Here is a 21527-nt window from a genome sequence, read left to right as displayed (position 1 = left end):
CAATGTAGTGAAACCCTGTCTCTACTAAAAATACAAAAAAAAAAAAAAATTAGGCATGGTGGCGGGTGCCTATAATCCCAGCTACTCAGGAGGCTGAGGCAGGAGAATCACTTGAACCCGGGAGGCAGAGGTTGCAGTGAGCTGAGATCACGCCACCGCACTCCAGGCTGGGCGACAGAGCAAGACTCCGTCTCAAAAAAAAAAAAAAAAAAGTTTGCACTGGAGCGTTTCAAACGCGTAGCAGTGGGCGGGATCGCGGCAGGAACCTCGAGTTTTGTGACCCCCACCCCCCGCCAGCAGTTTCCAGGCAGGCGTGGCCGGCCTTGCTGCACGTGCTGCTCCCTCAGCCTCGCCCCGTGGCCTTTGATCTGTAAAGGCTGCAGTACGTATCCCCGAAAGATAAGGGTTCTCCTTTTTTTTTTTTTTTTTTTTTAAGAACTCCAGCCCAGGCTGGAGTGCAGTGGCGCGATCTCGGCTCACTGCAAGCTCCGCCTCCCAGGTTCACGCCATTCTCCTGCCTCAGCCTCCCGAGTAGCTGGGACTACAGACGCCCGCCACCACGCCCGGCTAATTTTTTTTTGTATTTTTAGTAGAGACAGGGTTTCACCGTGGTCTCGATCTCCTGACCTCGTGATCCACCCGCCTCGGCCTCCCAAAGTGCTGGGATTACAGGCGTGAGCCACCGCGCCCGGCCAAGGGTTCTTCTTAAAGCTCATAACCACAATACCTTGATAACGTTTGGGAAAATAGTGGAGATTCCTTAATGCCAAGTAGCCACTCAGCACTGACATTTCTAGTTGTCTCATAAATGCTGTGCTTTTTGGTTGTTGTTTATTTATTTATTTATTTATTTTGAGACCTGGTCTCTGCTGCCCAGGCTGGAGTGCAGTGGTGCTATCACAGCTCACTGTAGCCTCAACCTCCCGGGCTCCAGTGATTCTCCCACCTCAGCCTGCCGGGTAGCTGGAACTACAGGCAAGCACCTCCATGCCTGGCTAATTTTTTTTAGGGATAGGGTTTTGCTGTGTTGCCCAGGCTGGTCTTGAACTCCTGGGCTCAAGCAGTCCTCCTGCCTTGGCCTCCCAAAGTGCTGGGATTACAGGTGTGAGCCCCCACACCCAGCCTGTTTTTGTTTATTCCAATCAGGATCCAGAGAATGCCACTGACTCATGGGCCTCCTTCTGGTTCCCTCCTGCCTCTGACTTCCCATTGTCCTGGGTTGTCCTGCGGCAGTGGACCTGGGTCACGTTCCAGCCGTGTTTTTGGCAAGCCCGCTTCTGGGTGTCCATCAGGGCAGGTGTTGTCCACGTGCTGAACAGGGTGGCACTGAGATCTGCATACCACCTCTGTTCCATCGCTCGTCTTCGCGTGTTAGTTGAGTGTGTGTCCAGCCTGGAACAAGTTGTATGTTCTCGTACACCTCAGCACGCTCTTGTCTGGTGTGGACGCTGCGAACTCCACTCTACATTGAAGAAGTCGAGAGTCTAGAGGTTCCGGAGTGCTCTAGATTGACACCCCCAGGGCACGGTGGCCCCGAGCTGTCTCCCTGACGAGCTCCTGTCTCTGGCCACCATGTTTTCCGTTGAGTCAATATTCTTTTTGTTGTTGTTTGTCAAGCTTTCAGTCATTTGTGGCTCTTCAGCAGGAGGATTCTAACTTTAAAACTATTAGCAGTGTAACTGTTTTCTTGATGGAGGCTACTTGCAATTTATTTAGTTTTATCTGTGGTGCAGACAATTGCAAACCTGATTTCTCCGACCAGAGGCCTCTTCCTGAAACGCGCGTTAGCTGCAAGGATGCAGTGGTGAGGCGAGGCGTCAGCCCTCGAGGGTCCAGGTGCCTGTTTTGGAGGAGATGCCAACAGGGTCCTGCTGCACCCCCACTTGGCGGGGGCTTGCTGGAAGAGAGTTCCCTGCTAGATCAGAGGTGGGGTTAGGTTTTTAGTGGTTTGTTGTTTTTGTTTTTATAAATTTTTTTAGAAACCTGTCTTCGTAGAGGCAACATGTTTAAGACATTTATCAAAGTGTCCATTCTCAGTCTCTGCCCACTCTGGGCTCTTTCACTCGGTGGGCGTGTCGTGGTCTTTGGTGTGCCAGGCTCCTCTCTGTTCCTGGTGAGGGCCGCGGGGCTCACGTGCTCACCAGTCCTCTTTCCACAGATCCTGAACATGCCTGTCACCTCTTGCTTTAGAAACGTAGGGGCCAGACACAGTGTCTCATGCCTGTAACCCTAGCACTGTGGGAGGCCGAGGCAAGAGGATCCCATGAGCTAAGAATGTTTCTTTACATTTTTAAATAGTTGGAAAAAATCAAAAGCATCGTATTTTATGACGTGGTAATTTAAGAATTGAAATTTCATGGTGCGTAGCCTGGTTGGAACCGGCCCCACTGGCTCAGCTGTGGTCGCCTTCACCCGTAAGCCCATCTGTGGTGCAGCTGAGTGTGCGCCAGGCGTGTGCTGCCTGCCTGCCACTGGCTTTGAGCAGCCCTCTGCACCGTGGCTGGAACTCATCGTCACTGCGTGGGGACGTTTTCATGACCACTGCACGGCCTTCACGTCAGAACAAGGAAAGGAGAAAAGGGGACTTCCAGGGCTGTGCTTCGAAGCCACAGTGAACTCTGGATTATTTTGTTGTTGAACTGTCATTGTTGATGGCAAAGCACTGACTTTCTCATCCGTGATACTGTAGCTACGCTGAGAGCAAACAGCCGACGATGGAGTCACCAACCCAACACCAGCAATATCCCCACTCACAGGAAAGCAGTATTTACAAAATGCTGAAAATTTAAAATGGAATGTCTCATCACAGCAGAATTTCTTCTCAGAAGTGAAAATGAAGATACGGCTATTGTCAGAGTAAGCTTCTGATTGGCTGATTTGTTAGCCTTGTGCCAACAGTGAGCCCATCAGATCAGGCTGGACTGCCGCAGCTCAAGAGCCATGTCCGGAGACAGTGAGCTCTTATGTATTTATTTATTTATTTATCCAATATTTTTGAGACGGAGTTCCGCTTTTGTTGCCCAGGCTGAGTGCAGTGGCACAATCTCAGCTCACTGCAACCTCCACCTCCCAGGTTCACACAGTTCTCCTGTCTCAGCCTCCTGAGTAGCTGGGATGACAGGCGTGAGCCACCACACCCGGCTAATTTTTTGTATTTTGGTAGACACGGGGTTTCACCGTGTTGGCCAGGCTGGTCTCGAACTCCTGACCTCAGGTGATCCACCCACCTCGGCCTCCCACAGTGCCGGGATTACAGGCGTGAGCCACCACGCCCAGCCCCAATAAATGTTTCAGTGCCTGTGTACACCTGACACTGAGTGCTACTATTTTTAATCCTTCTTTATTCTTATAGGTGAAAATTAAAGAAATGGGAATTAAAGCCAAGGGTCTGAAGCTGAGTTGCTTTCCACTGTGTCCATGGAGCTCTCTCCTTTGCAGGGACCCATGTGGCCTTTCTGTCATTCCCATCACGGCTCTTCTGCAGACTGATGGGAACAGCCTTCTGCTGTCAGCCTCCATCTTCCAGGCCTCCATTCTGGCTGCTGGGATGCGATTATTTAAGGGAAACATTTTCTTTCAAGCTGCTCTCAGATTCTCCAGGCTAATCTTTGAGCATTTCCCTTGTGAGGCTCCAGCACTCCATCCGCCCGCGGCCGGCCCCACCTATCCCCTTGGCTCTTGGGGTCCCCTCATCTCTCTAGCCAGGCTCTCGGGGTCCCCTCCTCTCTCTGTACCCAGGCTCTCGGGGTCCCCTCCTCTCTCTGTACCCAGGCTCTCGGGGTCCCCTCCTCTCTCTCTGCCCAGGCTCACGGGGCATCCTCCTCTGTGTCCAAGCTCGTTGCCTCAGGTGGGCATTGGTCCCTGCACGGTTAGTGTTTGTGAGGCAGCTGTGTAGGTTGGGATATGCCCAGAGCGTTTGCCTGGCCTGGCCGTGCTCATGGGATGTAGGGAGAACAAACGTGGATAAAAAGCTTGGTGAAGAATTCCTTGGTCACGTAACACATACGTTACTTTTCAGAGTGATGTCTGGGTTGTGGTTTGAGCAGCTTTGTTCTAACCTTTCTTTGCTGCGTGTTCCTGAGCAGTGACCCACGTTGTCCACTGTGTCGCCTGGGTGTGAACTTATTAAGGTCACACTTAGGGGGCCTTTGCCGAGAGTCCGTTTGCTTTTCCCTGGAACCTGCACGGTTCTGGCCTGCTCTTGCTGGCCATCCCTGGAGGGTCAGGCCTCCTGGTCCGGCCAGAGGTGACCCAATGGCAGGTGTGGGTGAGGATGCTGCGGCCCGTCTGCAGCCCGGCAGTCTCCTCCCTGGAATTTGTGCCTGTGGCTGTGGCTACAGACAGCAGGGGGCGCTCTTAACCCACTGCCAGGCGACATGGCGCCAGAGCCCATAGCTGTGAGCAGCTCTCCTGCAGGCTGTGGACTCAGGCACCCGAGACGCATGGTCCCCGGGGCTCTCGGGCCCTCGAGGGCTCTCTTGGGGTTCCTCAATGGTGGCCTTGGGGCGCCTGTGAGCCGGCAGGATCTGCCACTGCGCAGGAGCATGGGGGGAGCCCAGTGGCAGGTTCATCTCTGAGCTGTGGGCGTCCAGGCCGTCCACTGGTTCCGTGAGGTCAGCGATGTCTGACGCGGCACCGATGTGGCCGCAGTGTTTATCAAGCTCCTTGTGGTGGTTGGTTCTGTGCCATTGGACGCTCATAGGCAGTGGCTGAGGTGGGGATGGCAGTCCCGCACCTGGGCTTCCTGGGCCCCGTGCCTGTCCTAGGCCTGGAGCAGCCGGCCTGCGACTCAGCGTCCCGCGTGGGCTGGTGGGGCAGGTGCCCGGGGGGTGCGCTTCCCGCTGTGCTGAGCCCCCAAAACATCTCAGTCTTAATTTGCTGCTTTCTTATTAAGAAACTTCAAACTTCATAATGCAAATCCCTAATTTTCTTTACGTGATGTTTATGAACAGAAGTTTAATATAACCCACTGCCTGTGAGATGAAAGACTGTGTGTTGGTTTTCCGTAGCGGAAATGAGAAAGCAGAGGGAGTTCTATCACAAACTGGGCATGGAGGTGCCGGGAGACATCAAGGGGGAGACCTGCTCTGCAAAACAGCACTTAGATTCCCATCGGAATGGTGAGTGCCCTGCGTGCCCATCCAGAAGCCCCAGGAAGCCCCTGCACGAGGCCTTTTCTTAAAGAGCCGGCGCTGTCTGCCAGGCCCTCCCACACGTGCTCACGGGAGAAAGTGAGGGAACCCGAGGGTGTGGGGAGGTTAGGGTTCGAGGTGTTCCTCCTCAGTCCTGGTACCAGTGGGAATGTGGGCAGATGGGAGAAGCGGGGGTCCTGGAGGGGTGAGGCCAGCAGGGGAGAGCAGGAGGGCCCCCCGAGAGTGCCTGGGGGGCAGAGGTCAGGGGTTGGAGGGCCTGTGGAAAAAGTAGTGGAAGGTGAACTTCCTGAGACTTAATTTGGCTTGCTTTACTGTAAAATGGCAAAGTAATGGTTTGGTTTCTGTGTAAAGGGAATGGTATGTTCAAATCTGACCGTATCACAACAAACGTTCATGTCTTGAGGACATTTTATTTTCCTAATGGACCACACAAACTCTTAAGAAATGTTTAGGCTCCTCTGTGCGTCTGTGACAGTTGGAGGGGTGAGAGGGGCCTGGCTCTGTCACTCCCACGGCTTTGCGGGTCCCAGGAAGCACAGCCATGAGGGGCGGTTAGGAAGCGTGTCTGGGAACCAAGCAGTCCTGTCAGAACCGTTGTACCTGAGAGGAAGTTTTCATTTTAAAAGCAGTGTTAGAACAGTGTATTTTTAGGAGAAGGCTTTCAGATTGAGGGTCTGATGTGGTCAGCACTGAGCAGCTCTGGGCGGGCCTGGCCGTGTGGCCGATGCTGAGCGTGTCTGTGTCCCACACTGGCTCCGGCTGCCCCGTCTCTGTCTCCTGTGCTCCCCACGCCTGCACCCACAGGCCCACACGCCCGTTCCGCATCCTGGGGCGACCCCTGCAGACGCTTTGCAGTCGGCTTTCCTTTGACTCTTACTCCGCTCCGGGGGGTCCAGAGTCTCTTAATGGAGTGAATTTTTGATGGCATTTGGAGTACAGTGTAGTTTTTTAAATGGCTTGACAGTTTGGATTTCATGGTGCACCATGTTCTGTTTGTGCTAAAAGGTGAAACCAAAGCAGATGACAGTTCAAACAAAGAGGCGGCGGAGGAGAAGCCGGAGGAGGACAACGATTACCACCGCAGCGACGAGCAGGTGGGCGGGGCCCGGGGGTCGCTGCAGTGTTAGTGCTCACCCCCCCCAGGGAGCCTGAGCAGGTGGGCGGGGCCCTGGGACTTCCGGACACTCCTGTATTTGGAACCCTGAGCAGGTGGGCGGGGCCCCGGGGCTGCTGTATTAGTGCCGCCCCGTAGGGAGCCTGAGCAGGTGGGCGGGGCCCTGGGACTTCCGGATGCGCCTGTATTTGGAACCCTGAGCAGGTGGGCGGGGCCCTGGGACTTCCGGATGCGCCTGTATTTGGAACCCTGAGCAGGTGGGCGGGCCCCCGGGGCTTCTGTATTAGTGCTGCCCCGTAGGGAGCCTGAGCAGGTGCGCGGGGCCCTGGGACTTCCGGATGCGCCTGTATTTGGAACCCTGAGCAGGTGGGCGGGCCCCCGGGGCTTCTGTATTAGTGCTGCCCCGTAGGGAGCCTGAGCAGGTGGGCGGGGCCCCAGGCCTCCGGGAGGCTCCTGTATTAGTGCCCCTGTAATAGTGCAGTGCTGGGAGCATGGAGGGAGGGCTCACACCAGAAACGTTCCCTCCGGATGAAGGGAAGCACTGACGCTCAGCACCCAAGGGCTGCTGTTTTCTTCCCCCCGACTTCATTTTTCTTTCTTTCTTTTTTTTTTTTTTTTTAAATTACCAGAGGAACATGTGCTTAGGGTAAAGCATGGCAGATATAAAACATGGCAGGTCAGCGGCCGGCTCTGGCCTCAGCCCCATGGCCCGAGTTTTGTGCCTTTTCCTCCGGGCGTGTCTTTGTGCTCTGTGAATGTTATGTGAAAGAAAGCAAAGCCTGGCAGTGTGTTGAAAGTGAGAGTGAATGTTGAGGGCCATTTACTGTATTACCAGATGAAGACAGAAAAACTACACGGTCACAGAGATGCAGTAAAATAATTTGATGAAATTCCATACCCACGTCTAGAGAACTTTTTTTTTATTTTTGAGGTGGAGTTTTGCTCTTGTCTGCCAGGCTGGAGTGCAGTGGTGCCATCTCGGCTCACTCAGCCTCTGCCTCCTGGGTTCAAGCGATTCTCCTGCCTCAGCCTCCTGAGTAGCTGGGACTACAGGCACCTGCCACCACGCCTGGCTAACTTTTGTATTTTTAGTAGTGACAGGGTTTCACCACGTTGGCCAGGCTGGTCTCGAACTTCTGGCCCACCTCAGCCTCCCAAAGTGCTGGGATTACAGGCGTGAGCCACCATGCCCAGCCAAGTAATGGAACCTTAACTTTTTAATTTACACTTACGCGTCGTTTAAAAGGTTCAGTGAGCATTAGAGAAATAGACACGTGTGTCCAACGTGGGATGTGATGGCGTTGCCTTTTGGGTCAGTAGAGAAGAGCGGCCAGTTCAGAGAAGGGGTCCAGAGGAAAAGGAAGAGAGGAAATCACCTTCTTCTTTCATGACCCCGGTTTCACTGCCATGCTTGGTTTCTGATGTTGAAGTGCCTGATGCTTCCTCTGTTGGTGGCGTGGAGGCTCTCCTGGAATCACACTGTTCTCTCTCTGGCATTGGTCTCGTCTGCGCGGAGGCCCCTGGGTCTTTCCTGGTTGCCTTTGTTAGTTACTTGTCCTTAGAGCAGTTCCCCAGTGGTGAGGAACCCCCTGGGACCTCTTGGAAATGCGGTTCTGGGGTCTGCTGGGTGGGCTGGTGTTCCAGAGGGGTGCAGGCTGCTGCTCCCCTTCCTCTGGTGTGGTTTTCCATGGATCGACGTAAAGCTGTGTGTGGTGTCCTCCTCCAGTTTAGTCTCTTGTTTGGCAGTTTTAAGTTTATATCAGTGTTTACTTGTACTAATATTTACCTTTTCTTTTGATCCTTGACGTGCTGAAGATATATTTGTTGCTTTCAAAAGAGCCAATTTTTTTAATTGATCAAATATTTCTTTTTTTCTTTTTTGAGATGAAGTTTTGCTCTTGTTGCCCAGGCTGGAGTGCAATGGCGCGATCTCAGCTCACTGCAACCCCTGCCTCCCATGCTCAAGCGATTCTCCTTCCTCAGCCTCCCGAGTAGCTGAGATTACAGGCATGTGCCATCACGCCTGGCTAATTTTGTGTTTTTAGTAGAGACAGGATTTCTCCATGTTGCTCAGGCTGATCTTGAACTCCCGACCTCAGGTGATCTGCCCACCTCAGCCTCCCAAAGTTCTAGAATTACAGGCATGAGCCACCGTGCCCTGCTGAATTTTTTTTTTTTTTTTTTTTGAGATAGTCTCACTTTGTTGCCAGGCTAGAGTGCGATGGCACAATCTTGGCTCACTGCAACCTCTGCCTCCTGGGTTCAAGTGATTCTCCTGCTTCAGCCTCCCAAGTAGCTGGGATTACAGGCATGCCCCACCACGCCCGGCTAATTTTTATATTTTTAGTAGAGATGGGGTTTCACCATGTTGGCCAGGCTGGTCTTGAACTCCTGACCTCACAAACTCCTTGAACTCCTGAACTGCACCTGCTTCGGCCTCCCAAAGTGCTGGGATTACAGGCGTGAGCCACCGCGCCCAGCCTCGCTGAATTTTCGTAAAACATTTTTTTTTTCCTGACATCTTGAGTTAAAAGTTTTTTGTTGTTCTTTGAGACGGGATCTGGCTCTCTCACCGAGCCTGCAGTGCAATGGTGCAATCACAGCTCCCTGCACCCTCTGCCTCCTGGGGTCCTGCCCAAGCCTCCAGAGTAGCAGACACTGTTGGCACATCACACCAGTTAACTTTTTAAATTTTTTGTAGAGATGGAGGCTTGCTGTGTTGCCTAGGCCGGTCTGAACTCCTGGGCTCAAGCAGCCCGCCTGCCTCAGTCTCCCAAAGTGCCAGGATTCCAGGCGCCCGCCCAGTCTTTTTGTAAGCGCATTTCCGGCTGTGTGTCCTGTGTGCTCCTGGCTGCTCCCTGCAGACTTTGATGAGTAATATTTTCACCGGCATTCATTTCTAAAGAAGCTGTAATTTCATCAGAGTTCCTTTTTAATCGAGAAGTTTGTTCGGAAATACTTGAGTAACGTGGCCTTTTTGGGCTCCATCCACCCCCCTTCTGGTCTCCTTCCCGAGTGGTCGGGAGTGTTGTCTGCACGGATCTCTGCCTTGGGGGATTGAGATCTTTCTTGTTCACTTGGGTGCAGATTTTCCAGGGGTCCTGGGGTGATTTTCCTTTGGCTGAGTTTGCTGGTTGGTGTGGCGAGTAAACAAGCAGACCCGGGGGCCAGTTGCCCACGTCCTACTGTGCCTTTAGCCAGGGCGTGGCCTACCTCTGCTTCAGTTTCTCTGTCTGTGGCGTGAGGTGGTGATGAGATTGCCTCGAGGTTTTTATGAAGATTAAATGGTTTCCTATTTGTGAGGCACCTTGAGGTGTTAAGTTGAATGAATGAGAAGCAAGCAGGCAGCCTGGGAGATTGTGAACTCCAACATTCAAGTCTGGCCATTTTTCTTGTTGATTCTTGTTTTCTCTGTTGCTCTATAACCTCGCAATGGTGCTTAGGAGCCGAGCTGCTGGGTGTGCAGGCTGATGGTTCTTTTTTTTTTTTTATATGCTTTTATTTTTCCGTGATTACAAACACAACTGAATATCAAATGCACAAAGTAAGAATTATACGGGGAAAAAAAAAATCAGTTACGTTCATATATGTATCACCTTTTCAAGGCTATTTGCATCCAGAATAACCTTGGTTTGCCAGGGCCAATAGAAAGAAGTCACAAAATCGCCTTTAGTCAAATTTGTGTTTGCTTTCTTCTATAATTCCAATACCTCCACCATCAATGACTTGAGATAGCTGCCAAGGTGTTATATAATCAGTGCCAGTGTCTTCATTCATTCTACAATGAAGGCTGTCACTTCACACTTGGAAGGTTGCACAGCGGCCAGGCAGAGGCGCTCCTCACTTCCCAGACAGGGCAGCCTGGCAGAGATGCTCCTCACTTCCCAGACGGGGCGGCCGGGCAGAGGCGCTCCTCACTTCCCAGACCATGGGTGGCCAGGCAGAGGCGCTCCTCACTTCCTAGATGGGGTGGCGGCTGGGCAGAGGCGCTCCTCACTTTCCAGACCATGGGTGGCCAGGCAGAGGTGCTCCTCACTTCCCAGACGGGGCAGCCTGGCAGAGGTGCTCCTCACTTCCCAGATGGGGCAGCCTGGCAGAGGTGCTCCTCACTTCCCAGATGGGGTGGCGGCCGGGCAGAGGCTGTAATCTTAGCACTTTGGGAGGCCAAGGCAGGCAGCTGGGAGGTGGAGGTGATAGCGAGCCGAGATCACGCCACTGTATTCCAGCCTGGGCAACATTGAGCACTGAGTGAGCGAGACTCCGTCTGTAATCCCAGCACTTCGGGAGGCCGAGGTGGGCAGATCACTCGAGGTCAGGAGTTGGAGACCAGCCTGGCCAACACGGCGAAACCCCGTCTCCACCAAAAATACAAAAAGCAGCCAGGCGTGGTGGTGTGCGCCTGCAGTCCCAGGTATTCGGCAGGCCGAGGCAGGAGAATCACGGGAGCCCGAGGGAGGGAGGTTGCAGAGAGCCGAGATCATGCCGCTGCACTCCAGCCTGGGCAACAGAGGGAGACCATCTCAAAGAGAGAGAGAGAGAAAGGAAGGAAGCAGGTGATGGTTCTTACGTAGTTTTGATGACTTGCACTGTGGATTCTTTTTTTTTTCTTTTGTCCTGTTCAGTGTGTTTTCGCTGTAACCCCCGATTCTCTTGTACTAACATCACTACTGCTGCTGTTGGTCTCTGCTTCCACCCTCCCTGTCGTTTGTTTCAGCTGTGTTATGGAGGCCTTTGCTTTGCTTTTTTACACCCATCTCAGGTTCTGTTTGATAGGAGAGTTTAACCCGTTGTCTTTGTTATGAGAAAACATTTTCTTCCCCTCTCCCCATGAGGGCTTGGATCCGGTTTTGGTGTCTATATTCTCTGCTCTAATGATTTGGAAATTTTGCATTCTTTTTCTGTTCTTCTTGTGGCTGCTCTTAAACTTGGATTCCGTGTCCGTTTGTTGGATTATCTGCGTCTATAACTTTGTGATGAGTTCCTGATCTCCATCTTCCGAAACTTGGGAAGTCATCCGAGGGTTTGTTCCAGATTGTTTTGGGTAATTTTAAAATTTTATTTCACACTAATTTTATTCTAGGAATCGCTTCTTCTCAAGTTGTGATGTGACGTTATAGTTATTTAGGCTTAACAGGAGGTTGCATGGGTTTTGTGGGCATTTCTGGTGTCTTCCTGGCGTGTGTTTGCATTTGTGCTTCGCCATGTCCGCACGTCACTTCCAAGCCCAGCACGGTGGCCCCTAAGCTCCTGCTGGTCACGGGCTCTGTGTCGTCCCCTTTACACCAGAGACAGTCATTTCTTCTCTTAACTCTTAAACCCTCCTCAGTCGCTCGGATGAACTGATTAAATTATGTACTTTTAATACTAAGCATTAAAAAAAAAAAGATGAGGGAAGCACCTGCCACCCAGGCCCATGTCTCTGCTCTCAGCCTTGTGCCCTCCCCTGGTGGCCCCTCCGAAGGGCATGAAGGTGTGGATGCTTTGCCTGTGCCTGGAGGCTCTGGCCCCTCCGACCCCTGGCTGGGCTCCAGCTGTAGGTTTGTTCACAGCCAACTCAGAGCAGCCAAGGCTCAGGGTGGCATCAGGCGGCCGTGCTGGCTTCACAGCAGACCTCTTCTCCATCATCTGACGGGTGCAGGCCCCCTCGCTCCCACCCACCACTGGTGGGCTCTCAGCCTCAAGGCACAGGCCTCCTGGGACTGGTGGCCCCTCCAAATCTTCCCGAGAGAGGCAAGTTTAGTCATCGCTGAGCAACGCAAAAGCGTGTCTGGTTTATTTACTCGCAACGATGTCTTCTAAACCAAAAATACTTGACGAGGCCTTTCTTTCTGTTTTCTGAGGGAGGGGATGGGGATCCTCCTGGAAGACGGCGCCTCCTGCACAGGTGAATGGCGTTTCCCACACTTGACCTTGGGAGTTTGGACATTGGCGGAAGCCGCCTCTTCCGCTGCTCTTGCTGTTCCCTCCTGAGGTCCCTGGTCGTTCTTTCTCCTCTCAGTTCTGCCTCCTGCAGTCCCTGCATCTGCCACCTTCTCTGTGTGACCCCATTCCTTTCACAGCCGGAAGCCTCTTGGTTAGCCTCAGGTGACTCATTTGCTTTACAGCTGTTTTTCGCTCCCATCTTTTTTTAAGTATAAGCCATCGGTCTGTTTAATTCCAGAACTCTCCTTTCTGGAGCCTGACTTCTTTGGGAGCAGCCGGCGGGTTTCATGGATGCGCGGCCACAGCTGTTCCGCTCTTTTCCCCCGGCTGCCGCTTCCAGAGCTTCGCGTGGGCGTCCTGAGGCCTCAGGACTGGGCGGGCAAGGGTGGGGTTTGTGGATAAGGAGTGAGGTGGGGGGCGGGCCTGCTGCCCTAAGCTGGGGTCCTGAGTGTCTGCCAGGACTTGGGGGTGGGGTGTGATGCAGTCTTGGGGGTACAGGGGTTCTACATGGACTTTGGCCCGTGTGTGCAGCCTCCTCCTCCGGTTCCAGGCCCCCAGGGGTCTTTCCACCAGACTGCAGCTGGGCAGACAGGAGAGGCCTGCACGTGGCCGTGACCCCGCCAAGGCAACCCCAGAGATTCCCACCCCATTCAGGCCTCTGTCAGATCCACACGCCCGGCCTCCGCCCATCTTCATTTTCAGAACCTCGGGATTGCCAGTCCCCTCCTGCTGCCCGTCTGTCCCGGGCTCTTCTGCACACGTCCCTGATGAAGCTCTTCTCACTTCAGTAGGTTTTGTCCTCTGTTGAACCACGAAGGTTTGTGTTTGAGATTAGCTCAGTTACCCGGATAGTGGGAGACAGATCAGCCCTCACTGGAGGCCCCCTGGGCCCTGATGGCTCACGCACCTGAGCTGCCAGGTGAGGGCATGGGCAGCTTCTCTCCCAGAGCTGACAAGCCCCGGAGAAAATGGTAAGGAAATTACAACACAACATTAAAGTTTTTTTATTTTTCTGAGACAGGATCTCACTTTCTTGCCTAGGCTGGAGTATAGTGGTGCAGTCTCAGCTCCCTGCAGCCTCGACCTCCTGGGCTAAGGTGATTCTCCCACCTCAGCCTCCCGAGTAGGGACCACAGGTGTGAGCCACTGTACCTGGCCTAGAACTTTTTTTTTTTTTTTTTCCCCGTTTTCTTTTTCTGGAGAACGGGGTCTCGCTATATTATATTGCCCAAGCTGGTCTCCAACTCCTGGGCTCAAGCTATCCTCCCGCCTCTTGCCTCCCTGAGAGCTGGAATTACAGGCGTGAGCCACCGCGCCCAGCCTAGAACTTAATGTTTAAGAAGACTCTTGGCCGGGCACGGTGGCTCACGTCTGTAATCCCAGCACATTGGGAGGCCAAGGTGGGCGGATCACGAGGTCAGGAGATCAAGACCATCCTGGCTAGCACAGTGAAACCCCGTCTCTACTAAAAATACAAAAAATTAGCCAGGCGTGGTGGCAGGCACCTGTACTCGGAGGCCAAGGCAGGAGAATGGCGTAAACCTGGGAGGCAGAGTTTGCAGTGAGCCAAGATCACACCACTGCACTCCAGCCTGGGCAACAGAGCGGGAGTCCGGTCTCAAAAAAAAAAAGAAGACTCTGGGCCAGGCACAGTGGCTCACGCGTGTAATCCCAGTACTTTGGGAGGCCGAGGCGGGCAGATTGCCCAAGCTCAGGAGTTTGAGACCAGCCTGGGCAACAAGGTGAAACCCTGTCTCTACTAAAATACAAAAAATTAGCTGGGCGTGGTGGCGGGCCCCTGTAATCCGGGCTACTCGGGAGGCTGAGGCAGTAGAATCGCTTGAACCTGGGAGGCGGAGCTTGCAGTGAGCTGAGATCCTGCCATTGCACTCCAGCCTGGGCGACAAGAGCGAGACTCTGACCTCCTACGAACCCTACATTCAGCTTCCCTTGGAACGAGCAGCTGCCCAGTGGACTTCAGGGGCGTTCTGGGTCCTGGGAGGAGTCGCTTCCGTCTTTGGTGGGCCTGGCACCCACAGACCCAGTGGGGCTGCAGGGCTGGTGTGGTCTCTGCTTGTCTTCGCTCGTGCGGAGTTAGGAAACCCTTACCGGGCCTGTGACTTGGTGGGTGTGGTGTCCCAGCACCAGAAACAGGGGAAATGGTTCCTTTACCCTGAGCAGGCCGGGGGGCCTGGTGTGGGGTCCCTCCCGCCCCCCAGAGGCTCCAGTGGCTCCTGTGTGTGGAGCTGGAAATGTGGTTTGTTTTCACTCCTCCGAGTTCTGCCTCCCTGGCCCGCCGGCTCCCGTCCACACCCTCGGGTGTGCGCTGTGCTCCTGGGACTTCACACCCGAGAGCCGGACACCTGCTCCTGCTGCACGCCTGCTGGAAGTGGGCTCTGCCTACAAGGACCTTGCAGCTGGCGTGGTGAGGGTTGGCTGGTGGGGAGCGGAGAGCCCACCCATCCAGGCCAGACTTCCTGGAGGTGGAAGGGGCAGAGGGTGGAAAGAGCCTCTCCTGGACTGCAGAGGTGAGGCAGGGGGTAGTGAGCTGGGACCTGGTGCCAGGCTGCCCCACGTGTCATGGGTGGTGAGTCCAGGGCAGAGTGAATGGGTAAGGCTGGAGGTGAGACTGGGGACCTTGGGGGCCCATGGTGAGAACTTGCTGTCACTCAGAGGAGGGAGATGAGGCAGATGGGATGTGAGGTCAGGGTGTGCTGTGGGATGCAGCCTGGAGTGGCTTTATCCCCAGAGGGTTGCCGCTTAGCGCAGCTGCTGTGCAGGGAGCGGCCTGCGCGGCCAGGGTGGCCATGCGGAGACCAGGCAGGCACGGTGCGGGTGCAGCACTGGGTTTGGGGCATATTTAAAAGGGAGGGAGCCTGCAGGACTCGCTGGTGACCCAGATGCAGATGCCAGAACTTGGGCTCTTTTTCACTTCCAGGTGGACAAGGAGCTCAGTGTTCCCAGGCAGGCCGATGTGTAGTCATAGAAAGCGACAGGTCTTTCTGCAGTGCCCTCTTTACAATCAAAGTTGCATTTCGAGGTGTGTAATGTAACTGCTTCATGGTGACTGCCGTGTGCACACGGGCGTGGTGTCGCAGAGCCTGCGGCATTATGTGCACGGTGTGTGCGTGGCGCATGTTGTTACGCTGTGACTTTTTTACACTTAATTTCCCATCTGTTCTAATATTGGAGACTTTTAGGTGGTGACCAGCCCATCACTCTTCTAAGACATTGCACTTGTCCCCCTGGGGCAGGTGTGTTCCACGGTATCTGTGTTATTTCTGATTCCAGTCTCCTGTGTGGGGTGTCCAGCGGCTCATCACACGTCTCTGGGCTTCTCTGCGTGTGAGTTGCTTACTTGTTCTTTGCCCGTCTCTGTCCTGAGCAGCCTGACTTTTCCTTACGTGAGCTGGAGGGCTGCCTCCTCCCTTGCCGCCCCGCACTCACTCCAGGGATTGTCTTTCCTTCTGCGGCTGTCGGCTTTCTTCGACCTATCATCATCCACAGTTTTAAAATTTGACATAAATGTGTCGGTATTTTCTTCTGTATCTTAAAAATGTTTCCCCATTCTAAGGTCATAAATACATTCTCCTACATTGTCTTGTAAAATATTTTAAGGTTTGCTTTTTCCAGTTGGGTCATAAGCCCCTGCAGTTGACGATGTGTGTAGAATGGACAAGGTGGAGTTCAGCTTTGCCAAGTTTCCACACTCTCAGGTCCCCCCGGCCTCTCTGCTCTGTTCCGCTGGTCTCTTGTCTCCCATTGTGCCAAAACAACAAGGAACTTACTGAATTGCAATGATTTATTTTACCATTAAGTTGTGGTCTTCTGGGAGAGTACGTACCCCTCATTTTTCTTCTTCAGAATTGTCTTTTTTTTTTTTTTGGAGATGGAGTTTCACTCTTGTTGCCTAGGCTGCAGTGCAAGGTGCGATCTCGGCTCACCGCAACCTCCACTTCCCAGGTTCAAGCGATTCTACTGTCTCAGCCTTACAGAGTAGCTGGGATTACAGGCATGCGCCACCACACCCGGCTAATTTTTTGTATTTTCAGTAGAGACAGGGTTTCTCCATGTTGATCAGGCTGGTCTTGAACTCTCAACCTCAAGTGTTCCACCCGCCTCAGCCTCCCAAAATGCTGGGATTACAGGCGTGAGCCACCCCTGCACTTGGCCCTTTTTTTTTTTTTTTTTTTGGAGATGAAGTCTTATTCTGTCGCCCAGGCTAGAGTGCGGGGGTGCAATCCTGGCTTACTGCAACCTCTGCCTCCCCAGTTCAAGCGAGTCTCCCACCTCCACCTCCTGAGTAGCTGGGATTACAGGCATGTGCCACCATGCCCGGCTAATTTTATTTTTAGTACAGATGGGGTTTCACTATGTTGGCCTGGCTGGTCTCGAACTCCTGACCTCAAATGATCCACCTACCTCAGCCTCCCAAAGTGCTGGGATTAGAGGTGTGAGCCACTGCACCCGGCTCTTTCCTAAACTCTAGAGTTGAACATTCCTTTAGTTTCCAGCTTTATAATGTGGTTATTGAAATAATTTTAAAATTTTCACGTTTTTTAAACCAGCTTTCTAAATTGTGTTAAATGCATATAAAATATGCCATTTTAACCATTTTCAGGTGTGTGGTTCAGTGGCCTTGGGTACAGACCCAGTGTTGTACCATCGTCTCCAGAGCCTTTTTATCTTCCCAAACTGAAGCTCTGCCCCCATTGAACACTCACTCCCCAGCCCGCTCCCCCAGCAGGGTCAGATCGCAGAGGGGCCTGCTGGGGGTTCTGAGGTGATGGAAACCATCCGAGACTGCCATGGCGATCATCGAGAAAGTCTGCGAATTTACGGAAAGTTATTGCATTATGTCCATAAAAGAGGTGTGTGTAAACTGTGCCATAATAAAGCCTGAAAATTAGAAGGGAGCTTGAAACTTAGTGCGTTTAAATAGGTAATACATTCGTTTAGTCCTAAGATTAATATTATAGAAAAGGTTTAATTTTGTTCTCATCTCTTGTCACTGTCTGTAGTGACCTGTAGAGAACCACTGTGAGTACCTCCTGTATGTATGCAAATCTGAGCAAACGTAAACATATTTTCTTCTTGTTTTCCTTCCACAATCCCCCCCCACCCCCGCCCCCGCCCGTGTGTGTCTGCGTTTTCCCGCAGGTGCATGCAGGCCCGCGTTCATCTGTGCAGCCCCTTCCTGCTGCCCTGCGAGCCCCATACACTGCAGACCCCGCTGCCTCAGACCTGTGCATGCGTGGCTGGCACGCCTGTTCCCTGAGCCTAAGACGGCGGCTGCCTGTTGAGGGCAGGGCGCGTCTGCTGCTTATAGAGACCTGAAGCCCACCATGGCCATTCTGTTGGCGTGCGTTTGTCACCAGCTGTGTTCCCGTATAGAAATGTTTCTCGTCTTTAGGGGGCTTCTTCCTCAGTAAGCTCTATTTCTTAAGTCTCGTGACTAATACGAATCCAGCTATGCCAGCTTTCTGTTGGTTAATGCTTGTGTGATACTTCTGTTCTTAAAATGTCTTAAATGGGACACTGTTTACAACGTAGAGCTAGGTTTTTTAAAAAAATTAGAAACTTTTTTAGCTGGCACATTACCTTACACATTCCACAATTTTCCGTGGAGGATCTGAGTTGGTTCCTGCTTTATTTTTTTATTTTGCTCTTTTCGTCAGTTTTTTCCTATGCTTCCTCCCTCCCTGTTGTCGAGTGAATTACTTTCTTTAATCTCTTTCTTTCTTCCCCTGGTTTGCAAGGTATAAGCTCTACTTCTCTTATACTAGTGGTTACAAAATGTATAAACTATTTACATTTTTAAAAATCCAAAGTTGGCCGGGCGCGGTGGTTATAATCCTAGCACTTTGGGAAGCCGAGGCGGGCAGATCACGAGGTCAGGAGATCAAGACCATTCTGGCCAACATGGTGAAACCCCGTCTCTACTAAAATACAAAAAAAATAGCCGGGCATGGTGGTGCGCGCCTGTAGTCCCAGCTACTCGGGAGGCTGAGGGAGGGGAATCGCTTAAATGCAGGAGGCGGAGGTTGCAGTGAGCCGAGATCGTGCCACTGCATCCAGCCTGGCTACAGAGGGAGACTCTGTCTCAAAAAAAAAAAAGTCCAAAGTTACTGTAAGTCTGTGCCCCTCCCCGCACAAGCACCCCCACCGCGGCTCTCACCGGGCACCCCCTTTCTCCCTGCTTCTCACTTCCGCCAAACTCCAGGTCTTTCTCCCCTCGCTGCCCCTCTCCCGAGTTCTCCCTCCAGACTCCGGGTCTTTCTTCCCGCGTGGCCGCTCTTCCCCGAGTTCTTCTTTCTCCGGACTCCAGGTCTTTCTCCCCGCGCAGCTCCTCTCCTGAGTTCTTCTCCTTCCAGACTCCGGGTCTTTCTCCCTGCACGGCCCCTCTCCCGAGTTCTTCTCTCTCCAGACTCCCGGGTCTTCCCCCCACGCCCCCCGCACTGTCCCTCTCCCGTGATGCTTGCAGGCGGCCTCGCTCCATCCCACCCCGGAGCAAGGATCTCTCTTGCTCTTTGCACGGAATCCACTTATCTTCTCAGTGGCTCTTGCGGGGCCTATAATGGGCTGTGCTCAGTCACCGCACCCTGTCGGAGTGTGTATTTCTTTTATTTTGGATTCTTTTCCTTCCTGAATCTGAGGATCTGCCCTTCACTGTTGTGGGAGATCCTTAGTCACTGTTTCTTAACACTTCGTTTCCTTTCTGTTCTTCCCTCTGGGGTTCCCCGTCTTCTACCCTTTCTTTTTTTTTTTTTTTTTTTTTTTTTTAGTAGAGACGGGGTTTCACCGTGTTAGCCAGGATGGTCTCGATCTCGTGACCTCGTGATCCGCCCGTCTCGGCCTCCCAAAGTGCTGGGATTACAGGCGTGAGCCACCGCGCCCGGCCGTCTCCCCTTTCTCTTAGCCTTCCTTTTATTGTTTTAATTGGTGTGTTTGTCTCTACTTCTTATGGGTAACTTCCTCAAGTGAATTTTTTTTTTTAGGACATTAATCTGTCCTCGGCTGAGATGAATCTGTGGTTCAGCCATCCACTGAGATGTTAGTTTCCGTCAGTGTTTTTATTTTTAGAAATTGTATCTGATTACCTTCAATACCTGCCCATCTGTACCCCTGGTGTCCTCCCTTTTGTATCTTTTGTGATTTTAGACATACATATTTCAGTTAATCCCCTGTCCATCCTTCCACTGCATTGTTAGGGCCTAACTGCCGTTTGTTGCGGCTCCACCTGTAGAAGCGTTTGCCGTGAGCGTCGCCCTTCCTTGTCAGGCACATCCCGGGGGCCAAGCCGGCCGGGCCCTCGGGTGAAGCCTGGTCCTGGGCAGATTCCTTTTCACACCGGCTGGGAGCCCGTGGCTGCTGGGACTCCACAGTCCCCTTCACTCACTTTTTATCCTGCGGGTCCCCCGCCAAACTGCTGGTCACCTGGAAGGCAGCTGTGACCTTCTGCCTGTGGCTCTGCTCAAGGCTTCTCCCTGCTGTCTTCCTGCAGTCGCTGCTGTCTCCCCGAGTGCATTCGCAGACACAGGGCCGCCCACTCCTCTTTGCGCCGTGTTTGTCCGGACAGGCTTAGCTGGAGACCAAGAACTCAGTGCCTGCGATGGGATTAATTCTCAAATATTATGTTAATAACACCCAGAATTAACAGGGTGAGGTTATAGTTCACAAAATGGCAAGCAGACGATAAACAGGTTTTCAGATAAGGTATGTAAAATTCTTTTTCTGCAGTGTTGAAGTCAAAGCAGATGTCTGATCTCAAAAAGGTCAGCAGTCCTAGACTGAGGTATTAGTGAAATATGTCTAAGGAAGCCTCCAGAACCGTCCGGGGGAGCCCTCCTGCTGCGCTCTCACCAGTGTCCTTTCCTGCAGGTGAGCATCTGCCTGGAGTGTAACAGCAGCAAACTGCGGGGGCTGAAGCGGAAGTGGATCCGCTGCTCAGCCCAGGCCACCGTCTTGCATCTAAAGAAGTTCATCGCCAAAAAACTCAACCTTTCGTCCTTTAACGAGGTAACAGTTGATCCCTAAGTAGAAGCCATAACAAGTCCTCTCTCATTTGTAAAAGCGACACTTCTAAGATTCTTTGCTTAGTTTTAACAACTTTGGAGATTTTAACCAGAAAAAAATCAGTTTTGCCTGCTCCACCAGGGAGCGGGATAGGAGACAGCCCTAAGGGTTGTAGGATGCCCAAAGACAGGGAACGTGGAACGCCACTGTGAGTGGAAGAGAGAACTAGGGCGGGGGTGATGAGATTGTTTTAAAATAGGTTTTCCTCAAAACGAGAAATTCTGTGCTTTAATTTCACAAGGGGAGACATGGGCGGATGCAGAGAGGGAGGACCCTTCCAGGCTGTGGTGTGTAAGGAGACGAAGGAGTGCTGGTGTGAGGCGGCCTTGGCAGCGGGCATACCACGAACATGCCAGCGTGGGTCCCTGTGAGCCCCCAAGGCAGTGATACCATGGAGATGCAGGCGCCAGCAGGGCCCAGCTCTGCATGGAGAGAGAAGGCGCTGGCGGCTGTGGGCAGGAGCATGGGTCTGAGGTGTTGTTTTTGAAAATCGCTCAGGCTGTGCAGAAACGGACGCAGGAGAGGAGGACTGTGGTGGGGGTGGTCAGGGTGGAGGAGTGGACAGACTTGAGATGCCCTTTGGAACAGCAGTGGCTCAGTGGTGGCCCCAGAAGATAAGCCACGTCGTCACCCCCAGAGCCTGCAAATGGGACCTTACTTGGAAAAGGATCTTTGTAGATATAATTAAAGGATTTGGGGATGAAATAATCGTGGAATATCTGGGTGGAGCCTAAATCCCATGACACAAGTGAGGCAGAGGAAGACTCAAGACGCGACAGGAGGCCCTGGTGAGGACAGAGCAGAGAACGGACTGGAGGCTGGAGGCTGGAGGGAGGCAGCCTTGAGATGAGCCAGGGAGCGCCTGGGCCACCAGCAGCTGGAAGCCAGGGCAGGCTGCCCCGCTGTGGTCCGAAGGCGTCTCCCAGATTCATATGTTGGAAATTCCATCCCCAGCGAGGCAGTGCTGGGCGTTAGGGCCTGGGGGAGGTGCTCAGGCCGAGGGCCCTGCCCCATGCACGGATTGATGCTGCTGTGAAAGGACTGGCCAGCATGGGTTCTCACTTCTGATCTTCCCCAACGTGAGGACGCAGCAGAAGGCCTTCACAGGTGGCAACGTGGTGACCTTGAATGCCCCAGCTCCCAGAACTGTGCAGAAATCAATTTGTTCTTCATAAATCACCCAGTGTGTGGCGTTCTGTGGCAGCAGCACGGAATGGACTGTGCTTCTCCCTGGGAGCCTGCAGAGGGAGCGTGCCTCTTAT

The 21527-nt window shown here is 52.9% G+C and overlaps 1 protein-coding gene across 1 annotated transcript in view; it reads left to right on the top strand.

The window, feature by feature from the left end:
• PCGF3 (polycomb group ring finger 3) overlaps positions 1–21527 on the top strand; it is a 59860-nt gene that overhangs the window by 30988 nt on the left and 7345 nt on the right. Inside the window, 3 exon segments of the mRNA XM_030801471.1 lie at positions 5010–5120; positions 6159–6247; positions 20071–20208. Of these exon segments, the coding sequence (XP_030657331.1) occupies positions 5010–5120; positions 6159–6247; positions 20071–20208 (338 nt within the window).

This window comes from Nomascus leucogenys, chromosome 20, assembly GCF_006542625.1.
Source record: "Nomascus leucogenys isolate Asia chromosome 20, Asia_NLE_v1, whole genome shotgun sequence".
Lineage (NCBI taxonomy): Eukaryota > Metazoa > Chordata > Mammalia > Primates > Hylobatidae > Nomascus > Nomascus leucogenys.
Note: the sequence above shows the minus strand (reverse complement) of the source record. Positions and strands in the feature narration are given on the sequence as shown.